At 42.9% G+C, this 15,647-nt stretch overlaps 1 protein-coding gene across 3 annotated transcripts in view; it reads right to left on the bottom strand.

Annotated features, from left to right (window-relative positions):
- Positions 1–15,647, bottom strand: part of SCMH1 (Scm polycomb group protein homolog 1) — a 70,554-nt gene that overhangs the window by 2,032 nt on the left and 52,875 nt on the right. For all 3 annotated transcript variants that reach the window (XM_040337938.1, XM_040337939.1, XM_040337940.1), the window contains 5 exons: positions 11,532–11,732; positions 10,894–11,076; positions 10,673–10,801; positions 8,378–8,560; positions 6,967–7,097 (listed from right to left, as the gene is read on the bottom strand). In XM_040337938.1, coding sequence (XP_040193872.1) covers positions 6,967–7,097; positions 8,378–8,560; positions 10,673–10,801; positions 10,894–11,076; positions 11,532–11,732 — 827 coding nt within the window. The remainder of the gene's footprint in view (positions 1–6,966; positions 7,098–8,377; positions 8,561–10,672; positions 10,802–10,893; positions 11,077–11,531; positions 11,733–15,647) is intronic.

Below are 15,647 nucleotides of genomic sequence, written 5' to 3'. Positions count from 1 at the left end.
CTTTTAAAACAGGATGGCTCTGGCACCCATATACCTCCCCTAGTGGGTCCTAGTCCTCCGCTTAAGGGGCTATTGGGTCTTGCCTATAATGCATGTGTGCCTTGGCAAAGAAACCACTATGTCTGTTGAGACAGGATGGCTGTAATACCCATAGATCTCCCATTCAGGAGGTTGGTACCCCTACATGAGTATGTCTTATCTGTTTTCCACGAAGGGCCCTAAGAGGACATGCCGGGTGTTTCGCTTGCCATGCTTTCCAGAAACGGAAGCTCAAGGTTAGCTGATCTAGGGTGCGGCTTACTGCCTCCGCTTCAGGCTCTGCCACGATGGGGGGGGGTCCCTCGTAGTCTCTACGGCTCCTTGGGGGATCTCCCTCTCCCCCCGCCTCCACCATTCCCCTACACGCGCGTGCGTGAGAGGGGCGCGCTTTGAAGGCGGGGGGACGATGTGGTTGCCGCTGGCGCACATGCGCCGGCTCATGGTGCAGACGCAGGGCGGCCCCTTCAAAAGGCCCAGACGTCAGAGAAGCCAGGGGGACACGGTAGCTTGAGCACGTAAGCACCTTGTGGAAATTGGATACAGATTCATTTAAGACACCTACTCTGCATCTAGCTGTGTTAGCAAGCATTATTTGCTAGACTAAGTTCAGCTGTTGATGCACCAGGGTTAAAGTTCCTCTGCTTTTTGCTTAGGACTCTTTTGTCTCCCCGTAAAAGAGGGTTCAGGGGTAGGAAGGGGTATCACCACCTAAATCTGGTGGCCCTTTTTATCATGCTTGCATGATACTATCCTCCCCTGTAGAGACTTAAGATAGCTCACATAATTAGCTATCAGCCCTGTCAGGCGTGAGCCTCCCCCAACATTGCAGCACTCTGCATATGTTTTGTTGCATTTCATGTATAGGTCTATAAGAGGTTAACTGCTATATTCACAGCAGCCTCACAAGCAGAAAACAGGGTGTGTCCCTTTCCCTGCTCTAAATCCTTAAACAAGGGATTGAAAGACCTGAGGATGAAGGTTCACTGTCAGTGAACAGATAACAGGTGTTAATGAGGAGAAAACTATCAGAAGCCCCAAAAGCTCTGGTTGCAGCTGCAGTCTTTTCAGAGATCCAAGCTGCATATAACTTCACTTAGCCTAGACGGCCAGAGCCTCTGTCTCTTTAAAGTCCTCATCCTGGGTTGGCTTCAGGCTAACCGAATGCACAACAGGGGAATGCACATTTGCTGCTGTGCACATGGCTAACGTTGCAGGTTTGCGGAGACGCACATCTGCAGAGCATAACTGCCTCTTTACAGTCCACATGTTTGCATGAAGTACATGAGTTTGGAATGTTCAAAATGCATGTGGGGTAAAAACCGGTAACAAAGCATGTTTTATTGTTGATCACATAAAGAGACATGTTATTTTGTTCGTATGATTTTATATGTTCACATAAGGGTGTTTAATCACAGCAAAGTGCCTAAAATCGCATAAAAATGCTTAAGTGCATAAAGATGCGGGATCTCACATGGTTACTTGATAACCCAGGTCGTTGATTACCCAAGGTTATTTAGGTCACACAGAGAGGCTTGTTTCCACAGGAATGCCTAAAATCGCATAAAGATGCTTAAGTGCATAAAGATGCGGGATCACACATGGTTACCTGATAAACCAGGTCCTTGATTACCCAAAGTTATTTAGGTCAAACAGAGAGGCTTGTTTCCACAGGAATGCCTAAAATCGCATGAAAATGCTTAAGTGCATAAAGATGCAGGATCACACATGGTTACCTGATAAACCAGGTCCTTGATTACCCAAGGTTATTTAGGCCACACAGAGAGACTTGTTTCCATAGGCATGTCTAAAATCGCATGGAAATGCTTAAGGGCTTAAGGATGCGACATCACACATGGTTATCTGATAACCCGAGTCCTTGATTATCCAAGGATATTTGGTCGTACGGAGAGGCTTGTTTTATACAGGAGTGCCTGAAATCGCATAAAGATGCGGGATCACACATGGTTACCTGGTAACCCGAATCCTTGATTACCCAAGGGTATTTGGTCACACAGAGAGGCGTGTTTCCACAGGAATGCCTAAAATCGCATAAAGATGCTGGAGTGCATAGAAATGCGGAATCACACAGGTTTACCTGACAAACCACAATCCTTGATTACCCAAGGATATTTGGTCACACAGAGAGGCCTTTTTCCACAAAAAGGTCTGAAATCGCATAAAGATGCTGGAGTGCATAAAGATGCGGGTTCACACATGGTTATCTGATCACCCGAGTCCTGGATTACTCAGGCATATTTGGTCACACAGAGAGGTTGTGTCCGCAAAAATGCCAAAAATCGCATTAAAAGGCTTAATTGCAAAAAAAAAAATAATAATAAATTGCTGGATCGCACAGTGGTGCTCGATCATACAAGAATCCTTGGTCCCACAAGGGTATTTGTCCGCACAGGAGTGCTTAAGATGCATAGATGTTGGATCGCATGAAAATTTGCTGAATCGCATAAGAATGCATGTTTGCCTAGAGTTTGACTTAGGAGGCATTATAATTAGGTTTCCTTAATTATACAGGATTCCTTGGCCTTACATAGGCGCATACTTGCTTGCAGGATGCTTGTTCATAGCTCACATGCTATATGTATGCGTGTATGCAGCACGCCCCCTTTTTTTGGTGTGTTTGCGGAAAACATATTCTTATGAACTCACGCTTCTATGAACACACGCTTCCATAGAGGCATATGGCTTTAAAGGTTGCCACATGCACATAGGGGGAGCTATTTGCATGTGTGTTTATTTACAAGGCTGCTAGGGCCCGCCTCTAGCAGGGCTAAAGGCCCAGAGTTTAGCAGTAATGTCATTCCGAGGCAAACCCGTGCTGACAGATCAGTCAGTAGCATGGCTGGGCCTAGGGGAGTCCAGCATGATTAATTATCTGGAACTCCTGGGTTGGGATCCCAGTCTAGAGGGAATATGCTGTCTTTATTCAAACACAGTTCCCTATGCTCAGTTTTATTCAAGGCTGATATAAACTTTGCTCTGTCGGCCTGGAACGAGTGGATCCTAACTTAGCATTATCCTAGGAGTCTTGTCCCAGGGATATGCTGGAATTTCAGTTTAGGGTTCTTAACTGAATGATTGGCAGAAGGGAATATCCTTCATACCCATTACCTGGGAGCAGGTTGCGAGGACTGGCCTCTAGGGATAGAATCCAGGCCTGGAAGAGACCACGGCACAGGGAAGGTGGTCAAGCTCCTAGGGAGCCTTATCTGCTAGCTTTCTAGAGCTACGGATGGAGCATCCGGCTTAAGGACCTGACTGTTTAGGTTACAGGGTTGCTCTGTCTGAATACAATCTGACTATGCCTCTCTAGTGGTTTACTTTGGTTACCAGAGAAGAGCTTGTGCCTTGCCTATTGTCAATTGTCATTTCATGGAATGCTAGATTGGCAGGCGATTCGCTGGAGCCATCAACAATCGGGTCCGGGAGATTGGCCTCTACACCCCGACTTTTTTCTGACCAAATGTCACAGAAACGTTACCCTGCACATAAAGGGTGTTGACGTCCAGGTTCAACAAGAGATTGAACAACTTTGTGTCAAGGCCAAAGGATCCACCCGCATGCGGGACAGATTTTTTAGTGACCCTGGGGGCCCAGTTGTCGCTGGTTTATGTGTTATCTCCCCCCAGGGCCGCAACCTTCGTGGCTTCCATGCTACATCAGAAGAGAACGGAAGCTGGCTTAATTGCTCCAGCATAGCCCATACAACCTTACTGCGCAGGGACAGCAGAACTGATCGTAGAGGACCCAGGGTCCCTTACAGCTTGTCAAGGCCTGCTTTGCAGGGTTACATCCTGTCTTGCATACATGGGTATTAATGGTCTGGCTGTTATAGCCTGCATTCTTGAGGATCGGGGCATACAGAATCAGCGGCAGTTACCTTGATTCATACAGGACAGCTGGCCTCCAGGACCAGATATCCTAGGATATGGAAGGCCCATATTCCTGGTGTGAAACCAAAGAGATGGAGCTGGCCTTAAGTTCCATCAAGGGTCCGATCTCGGCACACTCTTGATCTGGGCCGTTATACAAGGGGTGACGGGTATAAGTCCGCCAGTTAAGGCGCCCTTGTGCTCGGAGGATTGGATCCAGTATGCTGGCTTACAGAGTCAGCACCTTGGGCTGATGCACCATAAATATTTCCCTTTATCCTTCTAAAGAGGGAATTGGTGTTCTTGGTTGCGGCTGCCTCCGCAAGAGAGTATTGGCAACTTTCTTTGTATAGAGCCATACTTAATTATTTGTACAAGAAGGATGATGTTAAATACTCACCCAACCTTATTGGCTAGAAGGATCCAGTGTTCATTTGAATTAAGATATTCTTGCCTTCCTTTTCCTTTTGTTCAGGACCTTGATCCGCGGAAGGAGAGGTTATTGCTTTCTCTTAAAGATAAGAGCAGTTAAAGATCTATCTGAAGGCTTCAGATATAGAAACCTAACGTTTTGTTGCCAGAAAGCCCCTAGATGGGGCGGGCAGTGTTCAGATCGGCTATTAAAATGGCTATGCGCTCTCTCGTTATAGTAAGAGAGGTCAAGACCTATCTGAAGTGGCTGCTCGGATATGGAAGACTGATGTTGGTGCGCTACCAGGAGGCCCCAGCAAGGGGCAGGCAGCGTCTAAATCAACTATTGTCAAATATTGATTCATCAGGTTATTATTCAGGCTTGTGGTTTATACAGAGGGCTTCCCCCTGTTTCTTTTTGGGGTACACCCTACCAGGATAGTAAGCACTTTATGCGGGGTGCATTACCAAGCCTTTATGACTCAGATTTGCCAGACCTGCAACTTGGTCGTTTGTGCTTACGTTCACTAAATCCTATCAAGTGGACATAAGACGGCAGGAGGATGCAGCCTTTTTTTGTTGGCACAATATGCGGCAGGCAGCATTAGAATTCCTCGTGTCTGATGGCAGTCTGCATTGTTGGTGTCTCCCTCCCCTCAGTAAGCATTGCTTTAGGACATCCCAGATAGTAATGATTAAGACTCTGTGTCCCGTGATGTACGATAAAGAAAATAGGATTTTTATAACAGCTTACCTGTAAAATCCTTTTCTTGGAGTACATCACGGGACACAGAGTCCCCACCCCTCTTGTTTGGGGATATTGGGACACTTATTGCTTGGGACAAAAACTGAGGTGCTCCCAGTATGGGAGGGGTTATATAGGGAGGGAACTTCCTGTTCTAATTGATTACACCAGTGTCCAGCACCTGATGGTGGAATATAACCCAGATAGTAATGATTAAGACTCTGTGTCCCGTGATGTACTCCAAGAAAAGGATTTTACAGGTAAGCTGTTATAAAAATCCTATTTTTCAGCATGTCCAAAAAACGATGTTTTTCCAACTTCATCATTAAAAACGACATTGCCCACACACCATCGTTTTAGAAAAATGATCTAGCAAAGCGCGATGACGTACAACACGTACAACGGCACTCTAAAGGGGAAACAAAAAAATCCCTAAATCATAAAACAAAAATTAAACAAAGTCGGAGATTAATTCCTCCATAAACTCTCGTGTTGTGTGCTGTTATTCGTCTAGAACCATATCACATTGTATCCAGATGTCAGAAAATATTTATACACCAATTTTTCCCCACTGTAGCTTCAATTTGATTGCTCCTAGCTAGTTGGCACCTGCTTTTCACAATCCTCTCCCTGCGGCTAATGATGCACAAAAGTTTTCATCCTGCTTTATGCTCTCACCCTATGATTAAAGTGATACTAAAGTCTTTGTTTTTTTTCTTAAAAATAATCAACATGTTATACACTTACACAGAGCAGCCCAGATCCTCCTCTTCTCGGGTTCCTGGCTCCTCCCTCCTGTTGAGTTTCCCCACAGCAAGCAGCTTGATGGCACCCGAGCTGAGCCACAACTCTGTATGTCCATTCAGAGAGCCTTGGTTCAGCCATGCCCCCTCTTTCTCCTAATTGGCTAAATGACATTGATGGACAGCAGCGAGAGTCAATGGTGCGGCTGCCGTGTCTCAGCCAATCAGGAGGTAGAGTTCCAGACAGCCGAGGCACTCGTTTTTTTTTCTCCACTTGTGCACAACGCTGGATAGAGATGGAGCTCAGGTAAGTATTAGAGGGGCTGCTACACACAGAAGTTTTTATCTTAATGCATTCTGACTTTACAACCACTTTAAGCCCCAAAGTGTATGGTTTGGTGGTGACATGAAGGCTGCGGCCGCTGTTTATCATCATTTATTCACCTGGGCTGGTCAGGAGTAGCCGCAATCCTTTCCTTTTTACTCTCTACTTCCAAATTACACAGTCAACACCTGCCATGCTGGTCCCGGGTCTGCAGGATTGGTGGTGGAGCCCAGGATACAAGGCAATGTGGTGGCAGGCTCGGCACCTTCTCAGGCCCGTATAAGCAATCGGGCGGCTCTACAGCCACCCAGATCACATGTACCTGAAAGCCAATCAGCGGTTGAAAAACAGATGACACCAAGCTGTGATCTTTTTTTTTTTATAATCACCTACATATAAACTATGATGTACTGGTCCTTAAGTGGTTAAGCAATGCATGCACAAATACTTCTGGGTATCTGCTTTACAAGATCAGCTCATTTGCATATTAACAGCCTTCACAGCTTCAGACACCAAAGCAAAAGCTAAATGTAGAGATCCAAGCATTTTATTAGAAACTATTGGAAAGGTTTTTGCTTAGACTAGAGTTAATTTAATGGCATCACCCTGAATGTCAATCCCTATAACGAATACCTATAATTTAAATCACTGCCCACTGAAAGTAAAACTGGTATAATTACTTTGTGGCTCAACCTTTAAAAAGCAGGGCTTATAGCCACTGCTAGCTGGTCCAGACACAAGTCATGTTTTTCTTTATATTCTAAACTGCTAAAATGAAGCCGACTCCAAAACCTGATTACAACAAATATGACTTACATGTTTACGGAAGAGCTCAGCATGGGATCCCAGCTGTGGATCAGCTTCTCTGATAAACTGCATTACATCTTCCATGTTCCACTGGGAAGGGTCTCGAGGCCCTTGTCGGCTGCTTGTGTACCTCTCTGACTCTAGAGGAAACAATAAAAAGATGGTCTAAATCAGCATTCTGCCTTTGCATGGGGTAGGCACACAAAGGTAAAAGGATGTAGCTCTCAATGCATTGGATTGTAGCTAAACCAAAGGTTGGTTAAGATGTATTACTGTAAACATACTGTATATTTTATCCATATGACTAAAATGCTGTATTGCTTAATTTGTGAAAATACCCAAATAGAGCATGTTTACAGCGATTAAAAACGACTGGTCGGCACCAAAGGCCTGCTTTAAAGTGACTCATTTGCCGCTGATCTTCACTCTCTAGAAAAGCTACAGAGGCTGCAGAATCTTTATCATGCAACACATTTCTGGGAATCTTGGATGCGTTGTCCCACATATAATACTTACCTATCCCCTGATGTGATTTGATCTGCCAGCCCCTAGGTCACTATTGTGCCTGTAGTGAAGTAAGTGGGGGGGGGGGAAACAAAGGCACAGATGGGGACCAGGCATTAGTCAATCTCCAAAGTGTCAGAAATTGAAGATGCTTTAATCAGCAGTATCCTTTTAATATAGCAAAGATCAGGAGAGCAAGCACCAGGACAGGTAAGTAAAGACCTTTTATTTCAATTTTTTACCCCTGTGACAATGTCGCTTTAACTCTCTAATGATACATCATGAGCTCAACAGTTTGTAAGACACCCAGAATCTAGAGCTTTAGGAACTGCCTTTACCCATATTCCAGCATATGTATATCATATGGGTAGGAATGACAGCTCATACACTTTACCACCCCAGTGTGTAACATCAGTGCCGCTCGCCCTCACCCCCTTTCCTGACCGGCCGGGCTACATGCTCACATAAGGGTCTGGTATGGACTTTGGGGGGGGGGGGCCCATACTGTTTTTTCGGTGTAGGGGTTCCCCTTAAAATCCATACCAGACCAAAGGGGCCTGGGGAACCCATGCCGTTTTTTTTTTGGCGTGGATTTCTTCCTAAAGATTAATACCAGACACAGTGCCTGGTATTGTCGTGGATTGAAGTCGGATCCCTGTTCACTGAAGTCGGACGCATGTCAGACTTCAAGTCGCCGGGCAAAGTCGGATCCAAAGTAGTACGACTGTCATGTTGTACCAGTGTGAACCGGGCCTTAATGCTATGAAAGCTACTGTGTAAAAACAATTAACAATTTGATACTGATAATTGCAAATAAGCATTTTAGCTATTCATTTTCACTTAAAGTGCATAAATAGAGTAACCATAGGACACAAAAATACTAAAAAGGTTTTACAGTTTAGTTTATAGTACTCACCACCTGAACTAAGCCTACGCACACTTCCCTGTGAGAGACTGCTAGGTTGGTGGTGGCTTCTGTATGCTGGAGATCGGTATTCCCTGGAGATTCTACATGTGTTTGGACTATTGGGAGAGTCTCCTGGACCCAAACGCTGTTCCACAGATCCCGGAAGGCCAGCATCCTGTAGGAATGTTTCTCCTGTGGTGAAAGAGGAAGTAAAGTAATACAATAGAATGATATGCTATAAAATAAGATTTGTGTACTGCCTTTAAACTCTTTTTCTTGAAACCCACTGAGGGGCACATAAATGATTTCATAAGAGGCATAGCGAGTCTTTTGAAGACTTAATTTTTTACCTTAAAGCAGTTTTAAAGGAATTTTTTTATTTTTAATAAACAAACATATTATACTTACCTCCACTGTGCAGTTCGTTTTGCACACAGTGGCCCCCCGATCCTGGTCTTCTGGGGTCCCGCGGTGGCTGTCGCGGCTCCTCCCCACAACAACTACACACAGACATGCGAGTGAGCTTGCATGGTGTGTAGCTGTTGTGGGTGCCATAGCCATAGCCGCTGCTGTATCACTCTGCCCCGCCCCCCAGTGCGCCATGTCATTGGATGTGATTGACAACAGCGCCAGCCTATGGCTGCGCTGCTTTCAATCCATCCACTGCAGCCAATCAACGGCTGGGCTTCGACCCGCGGAGGATGACGGGGGCAAACGCGGGACTTTCGAAGGGTCGGGTAAGTAATACGGGGGCTCGGGGGGGCGGAATGAAAATTAAATCTTTTTTTACACAAAGTTGTCAATGTAATAAGATATTCCTCACACACAGCATGTGCATAGTGCAATGGTAGGGGGCGCTATAGACATATATCTAAATGTGAGATTGTAGATTGTAGATTGCCAATTACATTCAAATAGCTTAGTGCAAACAAATATTGAAATACTGTGATACAAATAATAATAAGGTTGTAATCAAATAATGTCAATTGGAAAACAATTGCCATGCATTAATTAAAATTCGTCCCAAATTGTGTCAGATAAAAAAACAAAAAGTGCTTCAAATCCAAATGTGAAAAACCACCAACAACAAACTCTTGCAACGGATGATTTCTCCAAATGTGTAATCTTATTCCTTCACCATACACTGTAGATAACGACACCCAAAGTGCACAAGTAGTAGATTGTGCTTACCAGACTTTGTGGACCTCTTTAATTAAAAAGATGGTCACAAACGCTTTAGCAGGATGGTGCCTGCACACATAGCATTTGGCAGGAGTATATGCAGTGACCTCTTGCCTCCGATTTTAAGGATAGGACATGAAACAGAGATAAAGAGCTTCCATAGTGCAAACCGTTTATTAAAAACACTAAATTAAAAACATTAGCCAAACGGCCTCTTACATTAAAAGGTGCCCATCCCGGAAATGGGGCTGCAGGCTTATCCTGGGACCTGGCTCAGGTCCCAGGACATATGTATATCATCATATACATAACAAGCTCCTATTTGGTTATCCCTATGGACTGGTAACTGACACATTACCAGCCTATTGTATCTGTGGCTGGTTGTTCTAACCAGGCCATTATTGTGAGCATCTGTACAATCTTTATATGGGATTCCCATGTCCTGGGACCCAAACCTTTTCTTAGTATTTTATGCCCGTTAGGGCACACAGGTCTGCCTCAAAGACTTGGTCTTGGTCCACGTGTGAGATACCTATCCACTGTTTGCCTGGGACCCCCTCTCTGGGGCTAAGGGACGCTGTGCCACTAGACCGTCTCCTGACGAAGCGAAAGCGAAACTAGTCGAGACTAGAGACTGTTGGTCTCATGATTCCAATTTCTTCACCGATACCCCACCCCTCTTGTTAAGAAATGGGATTGCACAACCGGTGACCAGATTGTGGTCAAGTTTGTATTTTTGTAATGTGTTTTAATGTGATGTCGTTTTTATTTTTGTCCATGATGTCTATATGTAAATACATTTTTCTTAAACTTATCTAATGTGAATCACTAAGGTTTTTGAACCTATACACAACAGTACCGGTATAGTCCTCCCCGCCCATATTTTTCCCTGGAGTTTTGGGGTTTGTGGGGAATCCCTGAGACCCCTCTATCTATATTAAAATAATAGGACGATGGTACATCCCCTACGAAATTTTATGGTTTCAATGATAAAAGGTTTAATCATATAAAGTTCCATAAAAGAGTCACAAACAGTCTCCTTGATGAAAATAATTGAATGCTTCTGCTAAACAAAATTCTCTAAAAAAAAAAATAGAATAAAAAGACATTTCACAGACTTACCTTCTGATGCATGGCAGTCATTCTTTGGTATTTTGGGACACAGTGGGGCATTGTATGGAGGGGTTTCATGAGAATATCTCTTTGCGCCTCTTCCTGGTCCATGAATACTGCCTTCGGAGTTACACCTTTCTGCAGAAAGGGGAAAAGGAAACTGGGCGTCACTGTAAGTGTAGTAAGGCATAAAGATCATGTCCCATAAGATAAGACCACTGTAAGCTTACCTGGCAGATATCGCTCATTCTCATATGACCCTGATTGCTGTGTAGGATTCTGGGTAAAGGGCTGGTTACCAAACAGGTTGTCACTATGAAGATTCCGACAAAGTTTCTCCAGAAAACGAAGTACATAACCAATACTGTTTACCGCTGGAAGGTTCAGTGTATGTTGTTCCCTCTCAAATACCGCTAGAAAAAAATACTAATTCAGCACTAAAAATACAAGTACCCGCATGGGTTCATTACATTTAATAAGAGGCAATACTTCTCACCATTGGTGGACAAATAGATCTACAATAGTAACAAAGTAAAACTAAAACTGAGAAGGACCTTGCTGGCTAATGAAGGCAACAGATTTATACTGTTGCATGGGCTCTTTTACAAGAAGCCCATGCATTCACTTTAAATGTTAACCTTCTTAAGATGCATGGACTATTTCCACCATATTCTTTATTTTATCATAATAAGATATCCTTTTGTAAATATTCTACTCAATCTATAAATATTCATTACAGTTATTTTACTACAGAAAACCTTTACTTCTTTTGACTTGGAATTTATGAAGGCATTTATTTTGGGATCAAGCCATTTGCAATGATTTTACATTACTTGAGTATTCTGTGGAAACAACAAACAGCTCTCACCAGATATAATCTCCCCACCATGACCCTGCTTGAGAAAGCCAAAGACTGTTTTCTGGTGGTATGCGCAGTCTATGCAGGCCTGTACAGCTTGCTGGAGAACAACAGATGCCCGAGCAGGTCCAAAGTGGTCTGGAAGGTGCTGAACTTTCTTTCGGTCAAGGTGAGGGCCAGAATCTCCATTTTTGTTTAGGTAAATGCAAACTAAAGACAAGAAAACGCAAGTCATGGTCATGATTTAAAATCATATATTCATTTTCACATTGTATTTCAATTAATTCTAGCCTACTCCTATTATCCCCACACATTTACTTCCTTAAATTCTGTGATACATATTCACCATGCCCTGTGAGTGTGAATGTGTGCTGTGACACAGAATTCACTGAGCCTGCCTTTTGTACTACAGAGGTAATGAGAGGAGGAGTACCTTGGGATATGCAGTCCTTGGTAGTTGAAACTAAACAGCAGGGCAGGAGCTGCAAAGCATGCAGGGAATTCAGGAAGGTATGGAAAGAGATGGCTAGCAGACAGGCAGCACTCACTACATAAAACACATTTTTTCCAGTGCGTTTAAAATAAACAGTATTGGATTGCCAAACGTAACCTTTATGAATTAAAATTACTGTGCCTGTGCTATCTCACTCAAAATCTTCCCAACAATTAATTTAAAGTGCCAACATTGCAATAAAAAACATCCAAATATAAACTGTGACAATAATTAAACTACCTGAGATATATATATATATATATATATACACATACACACATATATATACATATACACAGACCAAAAGTTTGGACACACCTTCTCATTCAAAGAGTTTTCTTTATTTTCATGACTATGAAAATTGTAGATTCACACTGAAGGCATCAAAACTATGAATTAACACATGTGGAATTATACATAACAAAAAAGTGTGAAACAACTGAAATTATTTTTCATATTCTAGGTTCTTCAAAGTAGCCACCTTTTGCAGCAGACACATCTCTAGAACTGGTAAGAGGAGACTGTGTGAATCAGGCCTTCATGGTAGAATATCTGCTAGGAAACCACTGCTAAAGAAAGGCAACAAGCAGAAGAGACTTGTTTGGGCTAAAGAACACAAGGAATGGACCTTAGACCAGTGGAAATCTGTGCTTTGGTCTGAGGAGTCCAAACTTGAGATCTTTGGTTCCAACCCCCGTGTCTTTGTGCGACGCAGAAAAGGTGAACGGATGGACTCTACATGCCTGGTTCCCACCGTGAAGCATGGAGGAGGAGGTGTGATGTGTGAGGGTGCTTTGCTGGTGACACTGTTGGGGATTTAATCAAAATTGAAGGCATACTGAACCAGCATGGCTACCACAGCATCTTGCAGCGGCATGCTATTCCATCCGGTTTGCGTTTAGTTGGACCATCATTTATTTTTCAACAGGACAATGACCCCAAACACACCTCCAGGCTGTGTAAGGGCTATTTGACCAAGAAGGAGAGTGATGGGGTGCTGCGCCAGGTGACTACCTCTTGAAGCTCATCAAGAGAATGCCAAGAGTGTGCAAAGCAGTAATCAAAGCAAAAGGTGGCTACTTTGAAGAACCTAGAATATGAAATATATTTTCAGTTGTTTCACACTTTTTTGTTATGTATAATTCCACATGTGTTACTTCATAGTTTTGATGCCTTCAGTGTGAATCTACAATTTTCATAGTCATGAAAATAAAGAAAACTCTTTGAATAAGAAGGTGTGTCCAAACTTTTGGTCTGTACTGTATATATATATTCCTTAGTTTCTGTGAATAAATAATCCGTGATAAGTGCCACACTCCACAAAAAATTGTTAAATAAAATTAAAAAATATATACATACATTTTTTTTTTTTATATTGACAAGAAACACTTAAAAGATGTATATATGGTGCCACAAACATAAATCATAAAGTGCTATACTGCATAAAACAGTGATCTCCTGATCAAATGAGGGTCCTTCCATCAAAAATGGTATACAGTCCTTATTGAATATATAATGGTGACTCCATAGAAACGTAAAAATGTGTTGCGGTGTCCACACTCAAGTAATAGCTGCTCACCTTATGGATTCTAAATCAGCTGTATGGTTCAAAGCTGCTCACTGGTGCTGTCTCTTCCACAGGACGCTGTAGGAGGCAGCTGGACTGCCTCACAGAGAATGGACATACGACCTCAACCAAAACCAAGCGGCTTAAGGCAAATAATAGAGTGGTGCACTAAACGCAACTAACCCACATGAGTACCCTGTATTGGGGCTTTTCTGTTTATATAATAAACTGTAAAAACTATATCACGCTATGGAGCCTCTTTTTACTGTTTGCTTGCGAGGAGACAGCACCAGTGAGCAGCTTTAAACCATACAGATCTAGAATCCATAAGGTGATTCACAAGCGTGACTGACCAAACTTAGGTGTGAGGTCACATGCTCTGAGGTGAGCGGCTATTACCCGAGGGTGGGGACACCGCACAATGTTGTTTTTACTTTTATATAGAGTCACCAATATATATTCAATAAGGACTGTATACCATTTTTGTTGGACTGACCCTCAATTGATCAGGACGTCACTGTTTTATGCACTATAGCGCTTTATGATTCACGTTTGTGGCACCATATATACACCTTTTAAGTGTTTCTTGTCAATATATATTTTTTAATTTATATAACATTTTTTTTGTGGAGTGCAGGCACCTTTATATGTACTTTAACCACTTAAGACCCGGACCATTATGCAGGTTAAGGACCTTGCCCCTTTTTGCGATTCGGCACTGCGTCGCTTTAACTGACAATTGCGCGGTCGTGCGACGTGGCTCCCAAACCAAATTGGCCTCCTTTTTTTCCCACAAATAGAGCTTTCTTTTGGTGGTATTTGATCATCTGCGTTTTTTATTTTATGCGCTATAAACAAAAATAGAGCGACAATTTTGAAAAAAAAAACAATATTTTTTACTTTTTGCTATAATAAATATCCCCTAAAAATATTTAAAAAAAAAAAAAATTCCCCTCAGTTTAAGCCGATACGTATTCTTCTACATATTTTTGTTTTAAAAAAAAAAAAATCGCAATAAGCGTTTATCGATCGGTTTGCGCAAAATTTATAGCATTTACAAAATAGGGGATAGTTTTCATGCATTTTTATTAATATTTTTTTTTTTTACTACTAATGGCGGCGATCAGGCGATTTTTTTCATGACTGCGACATTATGGCAGACACATCGGACACTTTTGAAAATTTTTTGGGACCATTGTCATTTTCACAGCAAAAAGTGCTATAAAAATGCAGTTTACTGTGAAAATGACAATTGCAGTTTAGGAGTTAACCACTAGGGGGCACTGTAGGGGTTAAGTTTGCCCTTATGTGTGTTTCTAACTGTAGGGGGCAGGGCTGGACGTGTGACATCATTGATCGTCTTTCCCTATATCAGGGAACAGACGATCAATGACACTGCCACAGGGAAGGTGTGTTTACACACACCTCTCCCCATTCTTCAGCTCCGGTGACCGATCGCGGGACACCGCCGGCGGCACGTTTGCTACCCCACGGCTGAGCTTAAAGAGAAAGGTACGGGATTGTGCCCAGCTGTGTCATTCTGCCGACGTATATCGGCGTGAAGGGGTCCTTAAGTGGTTACGTAACACTGCTAAATCACCTCATTGACCCAGTCTGTAATTGGACTGTGAAGGACTAGCAGGATCCCTGACTGGATCATAGCACTGCCCCTCCCTCTCTCAGTTATTTGAGTTTTGTTTTAAAGATAGTCTAAACTCAACAATTAAATATATACTGCAGCTTACCAGTCTTTAGACAAGGTGGCTGCAGTAGTTTTATTTCTGTAGCCTCCCCCCCCCCCCTTTATTTTCACCTGGTGATCCTGTCTGTAACACAGTTCCTGTTCCAGGGTGACAACAGTTTCTAACTGTACTGTTTAGCTTTAAAGTGCATCCACGGTGACAAGAAGATGGAGGCTGCTACTGCTTGACTTCCCTCTAAAAAAGCTAGTTGTATGCCTTTTTCAGGCATCAGCAAATTCTGAGGCACTGCATGTAAGTCATGAAACCTGAAGGAAGAGTGCCCAATCTGCACATATATTCTATGTCAGTGACTTAGAATATAT

The sequence above is a fragment of the Rana temporaria genome, chromosome 2 (genome assembly GCF_905171775.1).
Source record: "Rana temporaria chromosome 2, aRanTem1.1, whole genome shotgun sequence".
Taxonomy (NCBI): Eukaryota; Metazoa; Chordata; class Amphibia; order Anura; family Ranidae; genus Rana; species Rana temporaria.
The sequence above is the reverse complement of the archived record's forward strand: the minus strand, read 5'-3'. Positions and strand labels throughout refer to the sequence as shown.